Source organism: Coregonus lavaretus (genome assembly GCF_964263955.1).
Source record: "Coregonus lavaretus genome assembly, chromosome: 12".
Lineage (NCBI taxonomy): Eukaryota > Metazoa > Chordata > Actinopteri > Salmoniformes > Salmonidae > Coregonus > Coregonus lavaretus.
Genome location: NC_139999.1, coordinates 6,099,934 through 6,116,521, shown reverse-complemented (window position 1 = coordinate 6,116,521; position 16,588 = coordinate 6,099,934). Strand labels below are relative to the sequence as shown.

The 16,588-nt window shown below is 44.1% G+C and overlaps 1 protein-coding gene across 1 annotated transcript in view; it reads left to right on the top strand.

Annotated features, from left to right (window-relative positions):
• The window catches only part of LOC311138959 (acid-sensing ion channel 1-like), a gene marked incomplete at both ends in the record, with an annotated part of 263,718 nt that overhangs the window by 245,454 nt on the left and 1,676 nt on the right, over positions 1–16,588 (top strand). Inside the window, 1 exon segment of the mRNA XM_084173776.1 lies at positions 6,101–6,251. Coding sequence (XP_084029902.1) covers positions 6,101–6,251 — 151 coding nt within the window.

Here is a 16,588-nt window from a genome sequence, read left to right as displayed (position 1 = left end):
CCGTTCTCCACTCATTACCTGTATTAACTGCACCTGTTTGAACTCGTTACCTGTATAAAAGACACCTGTCCACACACTCAATCAAACAGACTCCAACCTCTCCACAATGGAGGTGGAAACATCATTCTTTGGGGATGCTTTTCTGCAAAGGGGACAGGACGACTGCACCGTATTGAGGGGAGGATGGATGGGGCCATGTATCGCAAGATCTTGGCCAACAACCTCCTTCCCTCAGTAAGAGCATTGAAGATGGGTCGTGGCTGGGTCTTCCAGCATGACAACGACCCGAAACACACAGCCAGGGCAACTAAGGAGTGGCTCTGTAAGAAGCATCTCAAGGTCCTGGAGTGGCCTAGCCAGTCTCCAGACCTGAACCCAATAGAAAATCTTTGGAGGGAGCTGAAAGTCCGTATTGCCCAGCGACAGCCCCAAAACCTGAAGGATCTGGAGAAGGTCTGTATGGAGGAGTGGGCCAAAATCCCTGCTGCAGTGTGTGCAAACCTGGTCAAGACCTACAGGAAACGTATGATCTCTGTAATTGCAAACAAAGGTTTCTGTACCAAATATTAAGTTCTGCTTTTCTGATGTATCAAATACTTATGTCATGCAATAAAATGCAAATTAATTACTTAAAAATCATACAATGTGATTTTCTGGATTTTTGTTTTAGATTCCGTCTCTCACAGTTGAAGTGTACCTATGATAAAAATTACAGACCTCTACATGCTTTGTAAGTAGGAGAAGCTGCAAAATCGGCAGTGTATCAAATACTTGTTCTCCCCACTGTATATATTACCCCTTGGCAGCGTTATCAGAAAGCACAGCTTTGATTTTCTTTGCTACGCAGACGATACACAAATGTACATGTCTCTGTCACCAGAGGGTTTTAGCTCCACAGATAAATTATTAGACTGTATTAGTTAGTGATTTAAATACTTGGATGGCTCACAACTTCCTCCAGCTAAATCAAGACAAGACCAAGGTACTTATTGTTGGAGCCAAAGCACAGAGATAGAATCTGGCCGCATATTTTAATTCACGGGCAATAAAGATAAAACACCAGGTAAAAAAAACCTAGGTGTCATTTTATATTCTGAATTCAATTTCGAATCAAGCATCAGGAATGTGACCAAAATAGCTTTTTACCACCTGAGGTTCATTGCCAAGGTGCGGCCGTTTCTCTCTCAGGCTGATACAGAGAGACTCGTCCATGCTTTTATTACAAGCAGGCTTGACTACTGTAGAGAGAGAGAGAGAGAAAGAGAGAGAGAGCGAGAGAGAGAGAGAGAGAGAGAGAGAGAAAGAGAGAGAGAGAGAGAGAGAGAGAGAGAGAGAGAGAGAGAGAGAGAGAGAGACACACACAAAACACACTGGGACCTGCAGCCACGACATCATCAGCATGCATAATCCCACCGCAGCCTCATTAGACCTGTCCTGGACACACACAACACCGACACACTCACACACTCTGACAGCATTAGAAGCTTTGTCCCAGCTTTTACTACTCTATGACTTACCAAGCTGTCCGTAGCCCTTTCCTGCAGTCAAATGACCTAGTGGCCTCATGGGTGGAATGTTATTAATATGAAATATTAATAACATCATCAGCATTATGAGAAAATTTTAAAAAATCTTCATAATTTAAAGAAACTCACTGAAAATCCAGTGTTTCTATGTCAAACAGTTTTGTTATATTTCAGTCTTCTGTGATGTATATAAAGTGTAATATTGGGATACAAACTCAAAATGGAATATATTTCAACTCTATATCTGACATGGTCCAGGTGTCTTCCTGTTTTAAGGCCATAACCATGTGAGTGAGTTGTATACTTTTGTTCCAAAGTATATTTGTTTAAGACTACCAAGAAACACTCTGTGTGACCCTGATTTAGCCGTAAAAGGTAATTAAGTGTGGAACTGTTTTGGTGCAAAAAATATATATATATATATAGATTATTATTTAAAAAATTACTAACACATAATTCTACTCTACTTCTAATAAAGATAATCTGTAATCTACCATTTATGAAAGTGATTATTTCTCTCTCTCTCTCTCTCTCTCTCTCTCTCTCTCTCTCTCTCTCTCTCTCTCTCTCTCTCTCTCTCTCTCTCTCTCTCTCTCTCTCTCTCTCTCTCTCTCTCTCTCTCTCTCTCTCTCTCTCTCCCACTTTACACCCACACATACACTTAGGGTAAGGCCTATAAAACAGTCATGCTCTGCCAGCGCAAATTAGCCAGTAACCTTCAATTAGAGGAACTCCGGTTGAAAACTAAACACAACGATTTGTTGCTCTATTGTTTCGGAAGGCTGTTAAAAAAAAAAAGCCTAAAAAAGCCTTTCACAGACAGTTGCAAAACGCACAGAGACTCGCAGTCATATACACACCCACAGAATCAAGCCTCCGCAAACACTTTTCCCCGAAGGAAAAATGTATGTGGGTGACTTAGGTTGGGTGAATAGTGCTGTGAGAATGGCTTGGAAATGAACAGGGAGCCACCAAGCATGGCGAAATCATTATTCAGACGGCTGGCTCTTCAGACAGGTATGAAACTGGACAAACCCAGAGAAAGCTAGCGTTGCGTCCCAAATGGCACCCCATTCCCTACATAGGGTCCTATGGGCCCTGGTCAAAAGTAGTGCACTATAAAGAAAATAGGGTGCCCAGAGAAATGTAACTTTATGACTGTAACTACTGTTCCCTGAAGGAGGGAAATGAGGTACAACATACTATGGGGAGTCGCACTCTCGCGACTTCGGTTGAAAGATCTACAATCACGCCTGTCAATAAAATCCACGCCTCGCTGGAATGCCCCGCCTTCCACAGGTGATTCCTTCCTTCAATTTAATACAGTATGAAAAAAAAAAAATTTATGCACTCACTAACTGTAAGTCGCTCTGGATAAGAGCATCTGCTAAATGACTAAAAAAATAAAATACCACTCTTCACTGAGCCCAAGAACGGGCGGGGCCAAACAGGTGTTGTATCTCATTTCCCTCCTTCAGAGAACAGTAGTTCTAGTCGTAACGCTACGTTCCCTTTCAGTCAGTCAACATCGGTACATCATACTATGGCGAAATATAATCACGCCCCAAGCCGACCCCAACGGATACTAAATTTAAATGGCCCATGGCAGACCACCCAGACCTGACCAGATGCAGTAGTCTGGGTATTTGCGCACAAGGCTTGATACCATAAACTGGGAGCAGTGACAGCCAATCAATAAAACCTCACAAAAGTGTGTGGTGAAGCCCAACTCACCGCAGCACAAATGTCTCCTATAGTATCTCCTATAGTCAATACCCAAGACGCTGCCAGACCCCTGGTGGAGTGGGTGTGTACACCACTAGGTAACCCTTGCCCCTTGCTGCTATATGCCGGGGAGATATATTAGCTGCCTGCCAGCTGGATGAGCAAATCAGACAAAAAGCTGGTCACATAATCGGATATCCTGGGTCCGTTCAATGTATGTGCGTAAAGCTCTCACCGGACACAGGGCATGTAATCTCTGTTGCTCTTCAGAAGCAAAAGGCGGAGGCGAAAATGGAAATAGATCAAAATCTAAGGACCTGTAGGACATAGCCATGACGTTTGGGGGGCGAAGGCCGCATTTAGACGCAACATCACCTTAGAGTCACCCGCGGCGAACTGAGTACCGGATAACCCGTGGAGGTCCCCAACACATTTAGCTGAGGCCAAAGCCATGAGCAGGGAGGTTTTGTTAGAGAGGATCTTCAGATCCACTGACTCCAGAGGCTCAAAAGGGGCATCGCACAGTGCCTCCAAAACCAGCGCCAAGTCCCAGGTTTAGAGACCGGTCTGAGACAAAGTACACAAGCAGGGAGGTGGGCCCCCCGGTGAGGCTCCGTCAATTCCCACATGACACGCTGAGATAGAGGCCATGTACTCTTTTAACGTGGAGAATGCCCGCCCCCTGCTCGAAGAGCTCCTGTAGGAACAGAAAGGATGTCCCTCACAGGGCACTGAAAAGGAACAATTCCTTTGTCTTGGCACCAGAGCTCAAACGCTTGCCACTTATACTCATACAGCCCTCTCCTTGCAGACTGAATGGTATCAATAACATTCAAGGGAAACCTCTTTCTATCAGATTGGCCCTCTCAGGGGCCAGGCCCATGGGAACCAAATCTCCGGCCTCGCTTGCCATACCTGCCCGTGTGCCTGGGACAACAGGTCCCTGCGCAACTGGAGTTGCAACGGGGAGTTACCCCCGGGTCCCTGCCTAAAAAGGCAAATGATCTCCGCGAACCAAGGCTGCCTGAACCAACGGGAGTCACAAGAATCAATGATAAGCCCTCTCCAACGTGGGCTGAATCAGAACCACTGGTGGAAACGCTTAAAGGAGGGTCCGAGGCCACTGGTGCACAAGAGCGAGAGCATGTGCACACTGCTCCCCAGCAATAGGGAGCGAGCCAAGGTCAGGAGGGAGCGAGCCAAGGTCAGGAGGGAGCGAGCCAAGGTCAGGAGGGAGCGAGACAGAGTCTTTCCCCGTCTGTTGATGCACACCACCACTGACGTATTGTGATTTCTGACCAGCACAAGCCGGCCCGACACAAGCAGGCGGAAGCGCCTGAGTGCCAGATAAACCATTAGGAGCTCTGGGTAATTTATATGCAGTGCGCTACGCAGCAGTGTCCATACCCCCTGAATCGAATTGCCTTCGTACGGCGCACCCCACCCTTCGGGGTGATGCATCTGTCGTGATCACCCAAACCATGTCCACGTCCTGCAACTCAGACTCAGCTGAGGTACGGGAGAGGAAGTCACCATCGGAAACACCAAGCCCCCTAAAGAATGCTACAGGATTGTCAAGAGAACCTGCGCCTCGGACTAGTATGGGAACAGTGCCGGCCGTCCCCTAGTCTCGCACAAGAACTGATTCGAGTGAGGGCAGCCTGAGCGTGCACCGAGCCGAGACATACAAGACAACCAACGTGAACCAATCTTTTAATCCATAGGTCGCGAACACGAACCCGGCTTGTTAGATTCGTCATTTCGGTGGCCAATAAATTCGAAGAATAACCAATGGTTCGTGATTAGGAAGCTGGGAACCATACAAATTCAGTGCACAACGTCCATGGGGGTGATCACACTCTAAGGGACAGTTAAGTTGGAGCAATTGTTTGTTTTAGTAGCGTGAATCGGTGATTCACACCGAGGTGCAGAGCGGAATAATTGAAGGAATTAATCCAAGTCTCACGCTTATCACCTGTGGAAGGTGGGGAGTGGATTTCATTGGCCTTGTCAAGCGTGATTGTAGATCCATCAACCAAAGTCACGAGAGTGCTTTGGTTGATGGGCTAAGGCACTTAGTGGTCTGGCATGTTATACCGAAGTTGACTGACTGAAAGGGAACTTTGTGCTGGTCAACCCATTGTGACCAGAACTATTGCATTTTATTCTGCTTTCGCCTGACTCTCTGACTCCTCCCATCTGAAACAGCAAATAGAGAAACCGTTATAGTTTTGTAATTCGATTTTTGGGGGATGAGATGGTGCAGAATGTGTGTTTGTGTGGCACACTCACTAATCCTCTCTTAACCATGTGGTAAAATGGTCTTATGTGGTTAGTTGATTTGTTGGCGCTTGCATCATCACTCAATGATCCACTGCTGTGTGCACACACACACACACACACACACACACACACACACACACACACACACACAGCAGCCTCTGCATCTCTAACTCCAGCCCTGAAGGGAGAGATACAGGGAGTGCAGGCTTTTGTTCCAACCCAGCGCTAAACTGATTCAAACTTATCGTGATTAGTTGAAAAGTTGAACGAGGTAGTGTTAGTGCTGGGCTCTAACAAAAGCCTGCACTGCAACTAGAACAACGTAAATATTTTTTATTTTTTCTACAACATTGGTGAGTTCCCAGAGGGACTTTCTTTTCTCCCACCCTGATGACCCATATCCATATATCTCTCCCCTATAGCAGTATCACAGTATGTATGGCCTTTACATCTCTCTCTCTCTCCTCTATAGCTGACGTACATGCCACCTCTGTGGGGCGACTGCAAGTCCACTCCCATTGACTCTAACTTCTTCTAGACTCTCTCTCTCTCTCTCCCCCATCTAGCTGACATACCTGCCACCTCCGTGGGGTGATTGCAAGTCTACTCCCATGGACTCGGACTTCTTCAGCTCCTACAGCCTCACGGCCTGCCGTATCGACTGTGAGACACGCTACCTGGTGGAGAACTGCAACTGCCGCATGGTGCACATGCCTGGTAGGAGCCTCTTTCTCTCTCTTTCTCACTCTCCATTTCTCTCTCACTCTGTCTCTCTCTCTCTCTCTATCTCTCTCTCTCACTCTCTCTCTCTCTCTCTCTCTCTCTCTCTCTCACTCTGTCTCTCTCTCTCTCTCTATCTCTCTCTCTCACTCTCTCTCTCTCTCTCTCTCTCTCTCTCTCTCTCTCTCTCTCTCTCTCTCTTCTCTCTTTCTCTCTCTATCTCTCTTTCTCTCTCTCTCTCTCTCTCTCTCTCTCTCTCTCTCTCTCTCTCTCTCTCTCTCTCTCTTTCTCTCTATCTCTCTCTTTCTCTCTCTCTCTCTCTCTCTATCTCTCTCTCACTCTCTCTCTCTTTCTCTCTCACTCTCTCTCTCGCTCTATCTCTCTCTTTCTCACTCTCTCTCTCTCTCTCGCTCTCTCTCTCTCTCACTCTTTCTCTCTCTCTCTCTTTCTCACTCACTCTCTCTCTTTCTCACTCTCATTCAATTACACATACACACACACACAACCTGGTAAGAACTGCAACTGATGCATGGTGCGCATAATAATAATAATAATAATAATATGCCATTTAGCAGACGCTTTTATCCAAAGCGACTTACAGTCATGTGCGCATACATTTTTACGTATGGGTGGTCCCGGGGATCGAACCCACTACCCTGGCTTTACAAGCGTCAATTGAGCTACAGAGGACCACATGCCTGGTAGGAGCTAGCCAGCTCACAGTAGCTCGCGGTACAAACTACTAATTAGGATAAAAATATACAAAATGGCATTATCGTCGCAGACATAAACACCTGAAAGATATGAAATATGTACTTACATATCAACAAGGATGCACACTGGCATTGGCTAACACAATAAAAGCGAACTGGTGGGAAAATACAAGGATGGCTGGAACTGACTCTGACTTGACTTCTCTCTCAGCCAGTGGCGACCCGTCATTCAGGGCAGGTGGGGCTCAAAACAGGAGGGGCTTTGTGCCTGTTCTGCATGTTATTTTGGCATTAATACGTGTCACATATCAGTTTGCAAACAATGTAAAAAATATATACAGTGGGGGAAAAAAGTATTTAGTCAGCCACCAATTGTGCAAGTTCTCCCACTTAAAAAGATGAGAGAGGCCTGTAATTTTCATCATAAATGAAAATGGAAGACATACAAGACCACTGATAATCTCCCTCGATCTGGGGCTCCACGCAAGATCTCACCCCATGGGGTCAAAATGATCACAAGAACGGTGAGCAAAGATCCCAGAACCACACGGGGGGACCTAGTGAATGACCTGCAGAGAGCTGGGACCAAAGTAACAAAGCCTACCATCAGTAACACACTACGCCGCCAGGGACTAAATCCTGCAGTGCCAGACGTGTCCCCCTGCTTAAGCCAGTACATGTCCAGGCCCGTCTGAAGTTTGCTAGAGTGCATTTGGATGATCCAGAAGAGGATTGGGAGAATGTCATATGGTCAGATGAAACCAAAATATAACTTTTTGGTAAAAACTCAACTCGTCGTGTTTGGAGGACAAAGAATGCTGAGTTGCATCCAAAGAACACCATACCTACTGTGAAGCATGGGGGTGGAAACATCATGCTTTGGGGCTGTTTTTCTGCAAAGGGACCAGGACGACTGATCCGTGTAAAGGAAAGAATGAATGGGGCCATGTATCGTGAGATTTTGAGTGAAAACCTCCTTCTATCAGCAAGGGCATTGAAGATTAAACGTGGCTGGGTCTTTCAGCATGACAATGATCCCAAACACACCGCCCGGGCAACGAAGGAGTGGCTTCGTAAGAAGCATTTCAAGGTCCTGGAGTGGCCTAGTCAGTCTCCAGATCTCAACCCCATAGAAAATCTTTGGAGGGAGTTGAAAGTCTGTGTTGCCCAGCGACAGCCCCAAAACATCACTGCTCTAGAGGAGATCTGCATGGAGGAATGGGCCAAAATACCAGCAACAGTGTGTGAAAACCTTGTGAAGACTTACAGAAAACGTTTGACCTGTGTCATTGCCAACAAAGGGTATATAACAAAGTATTGAGAAACTTTTGTTATTGACCAAATACTTATTTTCCACCATAATTTGCAAATAAATTCATTAAAAATCCTACAATGTGATTTTCTGGATTTTTTTTCCTCATTTTGTCTGTCATAGTTGACGTGTACCTATGATGAATTACAGGCCTCTCTCATCTTTTTAAGTGGGAGAACTTGCACAATTGGTGGCTGACTAAATACTTTTTTTCCCCACTGTATAATTGAGTTAGTAAAGCCACATACAAACATGGTCTCTTTGTTGCTTTCTTGAGTAAGGCAGCTCCAAAATGCAGGTGTTTCAGCCTAGCTCAGTGCTTTCTGTGGTGGTGGGGCAGCCAGCGGAAAATACGTAGCGTAGGGGTTGGTAATGTTCTCTAGTTGCGCCGTGATTGGCTAAGTGTTCTGTCACTCATGAGGACACTACGTCACCGCAAAATCTAAGGGTAGAGATCGAAAATTCAAGCCCCTTTGGTGCTGCCATAGATTTACATTAGAAGTGCCCATCCAAGAAGGCTCAAGGTCATTGGCCACAGATAAAATGACGTCAAATCACGTTATATCTACCGTAGCTTTGATTGGACTGATCATGTCAACATCATACTTTCAAAATCTTAGCTAGCAAGCTAGACAAGTAGTCATCATCATGAATCAAGTTGACAATCTACTGTCAAATCCTTTTCAATCCTTGTCATATGAAGAGAAATTATAGATAAAATGAATTGGTGCTCATTGCGCAACAAGTTGGAAATCACAAATTCAACAATGAGTGGTTTGGAAGGAATCAGTGGCTAGCTGCAAGATTTGCAAAGCAATCACTAGCCTGCAATTCAGTGGAGAGGGTGTGTGGTCCATGTTTGTATGAAGGCTTTATTGACTTTTTTTACATTGTTTGCAAACTGATACGTGACACGTATTAATGCCAAAATAACATGCAAAACAGGCTCTGCCTCACCTGCCCTGAATGACGGGTCGCCACTGCCCATAGTACAAAACTTGACCTATTCTATTCTGTGCGAGAAATAAATATTCCAAACATAGTCTGGGACAGTTGTGGGATCCGATAGATCCCAAATTAATACAACCACTAGCATCAAAACCACTTTTTTACGCAATGTGGCTGACGCAACAGATCAGAACATTTAGCTTAAAATGTTGATGAACTATTAGGCTATTTCTTCACATTATAAGCGCAGCAATGCGCACACGGCAGTAGACTATAAGCGCTAGTGTTCCATTAGCGGGAAAACTACCATTATCAAAAGTGACCGCAAATGCGATTATGCATGTAATGCTTTTATTATAAAGGTGCATTTTTATGGTGAACATTTTCTTCCCCAAACTTGAAACTCACGCGCTGCTTATGTATGCCAGTTAGGCTCTGCACCCGTTGTAAAGCAGATTAATGTGCTTAATTTTAAGAAGTTATTTGGCCACTTTAGTTGTGATACAAACCTTATCAAAACATATAGGCCTACGGGCTAGGCTACATGAGGTGTGCGACTATGATTGGAAAAAGTCACACAAAAAATGGCATTGTTTCTTGCCTTAAGCTGGGCATCATTCACAAGTGACCAAATCAAATTTTATTTGCCACATGCGCCGACTACAACAGCTGTAGACATTACAGTGAAATGCTTACTTACAAGCCCTTAACCAACAATGCAGTTTTTAAGTTAAGTAAAAAATGGATAAGTAAAAAATTAAAATAACATATAATTAAAGAGCAGCAGTAAAATAAAATAACAGTAGGGAGGCTATATACAGGGGGTACCGGTACAGAGTCAACGTGCGGGGGCACCGGTTAGTCAAGGTAATAATATATAATTAACAAGTGATAGGCTAATATAGTCACCCATCAGACTATTCTTGATTTAATCTTGTCTTTACATACACTAAATCATATATGTGTGAAATTTGTTTTGATTTAGAATGGACCATTATCATGCTCCTGTCTCGAAACAGCTGAAAAATACATGTCATATATGCACTTAAATAGCGAATGGAGGAGGCTTTTCCCTGTTGTCAAGATAAGCAATGTACTTAATATTAGGAAAGTTGAGAATATTTTTTTTAATTTTGTTTTCACCTTTATTTAACCAGGTAAGCCAGTTGAGAACAAGTTCTCATTTACAACTGCAACCTGGTCAAGATAAAGCAAAGCAGTGCGATAAAAACAACAACACAGAGTTACATATGGGGTAAAAAAACATAAAGTCAAAAAAAAAATACTACAGAAAATATATATACAGTGTGTGCAAATGTAGCAAGTTATGGAGGTAAGGCAATAAATAGGCTATAGTGCAAAATAATTACAATTAGTATTAACACTAGAATGATAGATGTGCAAGAGATTATGTGCAAATAGAGATACTGGGGTGCAAAAGAGCAAAATAAATAACAATATAGGGATGAGGTAGTTGGGTGGGCTAATTTCAGATGGGCTGTGTACAGGTGCAGTGATCGGTAAGGTGCTCTGACAACTGATGCTTAAAGTTAGTGAGGGAGATAAGAGTCTCCAGCTTCAGAGATTTTTGCAATTCGTTCCAGTCATTGGCAGCAGAGAACTGGAAGGAATGGCGGCCAAAGGAGGTGTTGGCTTTGGGGATGACCAGTGAGATATACCTGCTGGAGCGCAGACTACGGGTGGGTGCTGCTATGGTGACCAATGAGCTAAGATAAGGCGGGGATTTGCCTAGCAGTGATTTATAGATGGCCTGGAGCCAGTGGGTTTGACGACGAACATGTAGTGAGGACCAGCCAACAAGAGTGTACAGGTCACAGTGGTGGGTAGTGTATGGGGCTTTGGAGACAAAACGGATGGCACTGTGATAGACTACATCCAATTTGCTGAGTAGAGTGTTGGAGGCTATTTTGTAAATGACATCGCCAAAGTCAAGGATCGGTAGGATAGTCAGTTTTACGAGGGCATGTTTGGCAGCATGAGTGAAGGAGGCTTTGTTGCGAAATAGGAAGCCGATTCTAGATTTAACTTTGGATTGGAGATTCTTAATGTGAGTCTGGAAGGAGAGTTTACAGTCTAACCAGACACCTAGGTATTTGTAGTTGTCCACATACTCTAGGTCAGACCCGTCGAGAGTGATGATTCTAGTCGGGTGGGCGGGTGCCAGCAGCGTTCGATTGAAGAGCATGCATTTAGTTTTACTAGTGTTTAAGAGCAGTTGGAGGCTACTGAAGGAGTGTTGTATGGCATTGAAGCTCGTTTGGAGGTTTGTTAACACAGTGTCCAATGAAGGGCCAGATGTATACAAAATGGTGTCGTCTGCGTAGAGGTGGATCTGAGAGTCACCAGCAGCAAGAGCGACATCATTGATATATACGGAGAATAGAGTCGGCCCGAGAATTGAACCCTGTGGCACCCCCATAGAGACTGCCATAGGTCCAGACAACAGGCCCTCCGATTTGACACATTGAACTCTATCTGAGAAGTAGTTGGTGAACCAGGCGAGGCAGTCATTTGAGAAACCAAGGCTATTTAGTCTGCCAATAAGAATGCGGTGGTTGACAGAGTCGAAAGCCTTGGCCAAATAAATATAGTAGGCCTAGCCTATAGAAAGCTGATGGGATCCTCCTCTTTTTAATAGAGGCCATCACTCTGTTTTCTTGTGCGATTGCATTGCCTATAGAAATGTTGCGCAACATGAGCTCATGGGCTCTCATGAAGTGTTTGATTAGATTTTCGATGACATTTGCATTGACGTCAGAGTGATTACAGGGACAATAGAGTGCTGAGTACCAGGCAGTTAGCAAGTTTGGTAGGCTACTAATGACCATCAGCAGCATCAGAGCTTGGAGAAGCGTGGAATTTGACTGCCTTCATGACTCATGACCCGCCGGTGTGGCGGTAATACGGTCACCGCAACAGCCCTACCCTCCTACTGTACTGGTGTATGAAGCCATTCACAACCAACCTAAATTATATTATTTGATATGATAAGGAAAATTGCCCTGCCAACTATTAGCCCTCTTTAAAAAAAAAAAAAAAAAACATTCCACTATTTAACCCTATCTGGTCCTGCTCCAGACCAACAGTCTGAGATGACATATCACTACCACTCAACACCCCCTGCAGCTGTTCTGCAGTAAATCCTCGCGTTCCCAAGTATTTCTCTGCCACTGCCACCACAACCTCTAACTTCTGTGGCTTCCGATCCATTTCTGCAGTACAATTAACAGCCATGGCTATGAATGCTAAAAAGCCCACCTTACTGAAGCACATATTCTTCCCATCTCTCTCTCTCTCTCTCTCTCTCTCTCTCTCTCTCTCTCTCTCTCTCTCTCTCTCTCTCTCTCTCTCTCTCTCTCTCTCTCTCTCTCTCTCAATTCAATTTCAATTCAATTTAAGGGCTTTATTGGCATGGGAAACGTGTGTTAACATTGCCAAAGCAAGTGAAATAGATAGTAAACAAAAGTGAAATAAACAATAAATATTAACAGTAAACATTACACTCAGAAGTTTCAAAAGAATAAAGACATTTCAAATGTCATATTATGTATATATACAGTGTTGTAACAATGTGCAAATAGTTAAAGTACAAATGGGAAAATAAATAAACATAAATATGGGTTGTATTTACAATGGTGTTTGTTCTTCACTGGTTGCCCTTTTCTTGTGGCAACAGGTCACAAATATTGCAGCTGTGATGGCACACTGTGGTTTTTCACCCAGTAGATAAGGGAGTTTATCAAAATTGGGTTTGTTTTCGAATTCTTTGTGGATCGCTGTAATCTGAGGGAAATATGTGTCTCTAATATGGTCATACATTTGGCAGGAGGTTAGGAAGTGCAGCTCAGTTTCCACCTCATTTTGTGGGCAGTGTGTACATAGCCTGTCTTCTCTTGAGAGCCAGGTCTGCCTACGGCGGCCTTTCTCAATAGCAAGGCTATGCTCACTGAGTCTGTACATAGTCAAAGCTTTCCTTAAGTTTGGGTCAGTCACAGTGGTCAGGTATTCTGCCACTGTGTACTCTCTGTTTAGGGCCAAATAGCATTCTAGTTTGCTCTGTTTTTTTGTTTGTTCTTTCCAATTTGTCAAGTAATTCTCTTTTTGTTTTCTCATGATTTGGTTGGGTCTAGTTGTGTTGTTGTCCTGTGGCTCTGTGGGGTCTGTTTGTGTTTGTGAACAGAGCCCCAGGACAAGCTTACTTAGGGGACTCTTCTCCAAGTTCATCTCTCTGTAGGTGATGGCGTTCTCTCTCTCTCTCTATCTCTCTCTCTCTCTCTCTCTCTCTCTCTCTCTCTCTCTCTCTCTCTCTCTCTCTCTCTCTCTCTCTCTCTCTCTCTCTCTCTCTCTCTCTCTCTCTCTCTCTCTCTCACCCTGTACCCATCTTCCTCTACCACTCGCTTCACTGCTTCAAAATACGACACTTTCTGTACTACTCTAACCCTAGTAACTTATATCTGAGTGTCTGCAGGTTTTTGTCCCTCCCTTGTACTTGATTGATGAATTAAGGTCACTAATTAGTAAAGAACTCCCCTCACCTGGTTGTCTAAGTCTTAATTGAAAGGAAAAAAACACGCAGGCAGTAGGCCCTCTAAGGAATGAGTTTGACACCCCTGGCTTAACATGTAAGGAGACCAATGTGTAGTTTTGTAATTTGGGTGAACTATCCTTTTAACTAATCATACGTCTTACCTAAACATAACCCAACCCCTAACCCCAATCTTAAACAATCACATTCATTTTCCAAAGTTAACCTGTCACATTAATTTCAGCCCTCGAGGCAGAGCTGCCCCATAAAGATAGATAGAGCTCACTACTTGGAAATAACCCTTTTTTTTTGCATGGACATTGAAATTGACAACTTCCACCATTTTAAAGTAGTCAACTGGGTGGGACTTCCTGTGGGTTAAGGAAGGATCACATAATTCCATCCAGGTCATCAGGAGGGATCAGCCAATGAATTATGCTCATTCCATAACTGCAGGTGGCAGGAAATCGCCAACCTTGGCTTTATACCTGTTCAAACATCACACTCCAGGTGGCAGTATGCACCCTTTCAGTTTATTTACCAACTCATGGAAATAGTAGAAGAAGAACATTGCCTACTCTGAAATGGAGATGGTCTCAATGGCACTTCCAATGCTCTCACAGACACCATAATGGGACAGATACAAAGAAGAGTTGTTTAACTAAGTCTATGAGCTGCCCCTAGAAAAATATAGAATGTAGGAAAATTCTGCCCACCAAGTGCCGAGTCATCCTCTCTGTCACTCACCATAGGGAACCACCACCATCCTCTCTGTTACTGATAATATGGGGAACTATGACTCCGTGTTCACGTGCTAGTCGGAAATAGGAAACGTTGACATTTCCGACTTGCTAACTGGTTGAACACGGCATGTGTTTAACTACAACCTATTAGCAAGTCTAAAACTTCAGAGTTTCCTAGTTCCGATTAGCACGTGAACATGGCATATGTCATCCTCTCTGACGCTATAAGGATCCATGACTCAGTCATCCTCTCTGACGCTATAGGGATCCATGACTCAGTCATCCTCTCTGACGCTATAGGGATCCATGACTCAGTCATCCTCTCTGACGCTATAGGGATCCATGACTCAGTCATCCTCTCTGTCACTATAGGGATCCATGACTCAGTCATCCTCTCTGTCACTATAGGGATCCATGACTCAGTCATCCTCTCTGTCACTATAGGGATCCATGACTCAGTCATCCTCTCTGACGCCATAGGGATCCATGACTCAGTCATCCTCTCTGACGCTATAGGGATCCATGACTCAGTCATCCTCTCTGACGCTATAGGGATCCATGACTCAGTCATCCTCTCTGACGCTATAGGGATCCATGACTCAGGGATCCAACAAAACTCTTAAAACTGAAACTGTTGTTGTCACACCGCTGTTGTTCAGTGTGGTTAGTTGGCACATGCTGCAGTGGAGTTTTATCTCAACTCTTGTTTGTTGAATGTGATAGATTGTTTATCTTAGAGACAGGGGTGACTGGGTTGAATGTGACAGATTGTGTGTCTTAGAGACAGGGGTGACTGGGTTGAATGTGATAGATTGTGTGTCTTAGAGACAGGTGTGACTGGGTTGAATGTGACAGATTGTGTGTCTTAGAGACAGGGGTGACTGGGTTGAATGTGACAGATTGTGTGTCTTAGAGACAGGGTGACTGGGTTGAATGTGACAGATTGTGTGTCTTAGAGACAGGTGTGACTGGGTTTGAATGTGACAGATTGTGTGTCTTAGACAGGGTGACTGGGTTGAATGTGACAGATTGTATGTCTTAGAGACAGGGGTGACTGGGTTGAATGTGATAGATTGTGTATCTTAGAGACAGGGGTGACTGGGTTGAATGTGATAGATTGTGTATCTTAGAGACAGGGGTGACTGGGTTGAATGTGACAGATTGTGTATCTTAGAGACAGGGGTGACTGGGTTGAATGTGACAGATTGTGTGTCTTAGAGACAGGGGTGACTGGGTTGAATGTGATAGATTGTGTATCTTAGAGACAGAGATGACTGGGTCTGAATGTGATATATTGTGTATTTTAGAGACAGAGGTGACTGGGTTGAATGTGAGAAAGACACAAAAGAAAAGCTTATATTTTCCTGTGATTTATTGTCAATTATAAAATGGGTAGTAGCGGACTACATTGGTTTTGATGGATTTGTCAGAACAATTGCTATGCCGATGTTTGTCAGCCTAATTAGTGTTAGGGCCAGAGATACAATATCCGTTCTACTTATTTCCTGAATAGGCCTATCAAATTGTGGAATCTAGTTTTTTTATTATGATTCATTCCTAATAGAACCCATGGTAGTCAGCCAAATCAGTGCTATCTACATGTGGAATCTAGTTTTTATTCTGAATTGTTCCTATGACCAGCACCTGTAATTTGTGCTTGTTAGAAGTAGCAGTAGCAGTGTCTCTCAGTGGTTATTCTGAGTGTCATATGAAAGACACTTGTCCCCAGAGTATACATCAGTCGTCTGCACAGTGAAGCACCCTCCTCCGCTGTGTCTCAAATGGTACCCTATTCCCTTCTATGGTGCAGAACAATTGACTAGGGCTCTGGTCAAAAGTAGTGCACTGTATAGGGAATAGGGTGACAGTTGGGACACTACCCTCCTCTGTAGATTCTGTCATGATCTCATTCACCAGAACCTGCCGGTGTCATTTACTGGATTTAAACAGTGTGGCCGAGATGTGAATAACAATAATTATACGGCAGGAGGGAGCTAATTCACTGTATCTGGGACATCATGTTGTTGTCTTTAACTGTGTTCTCACTGATAGAAGAGCTTGTGCAATCTAGA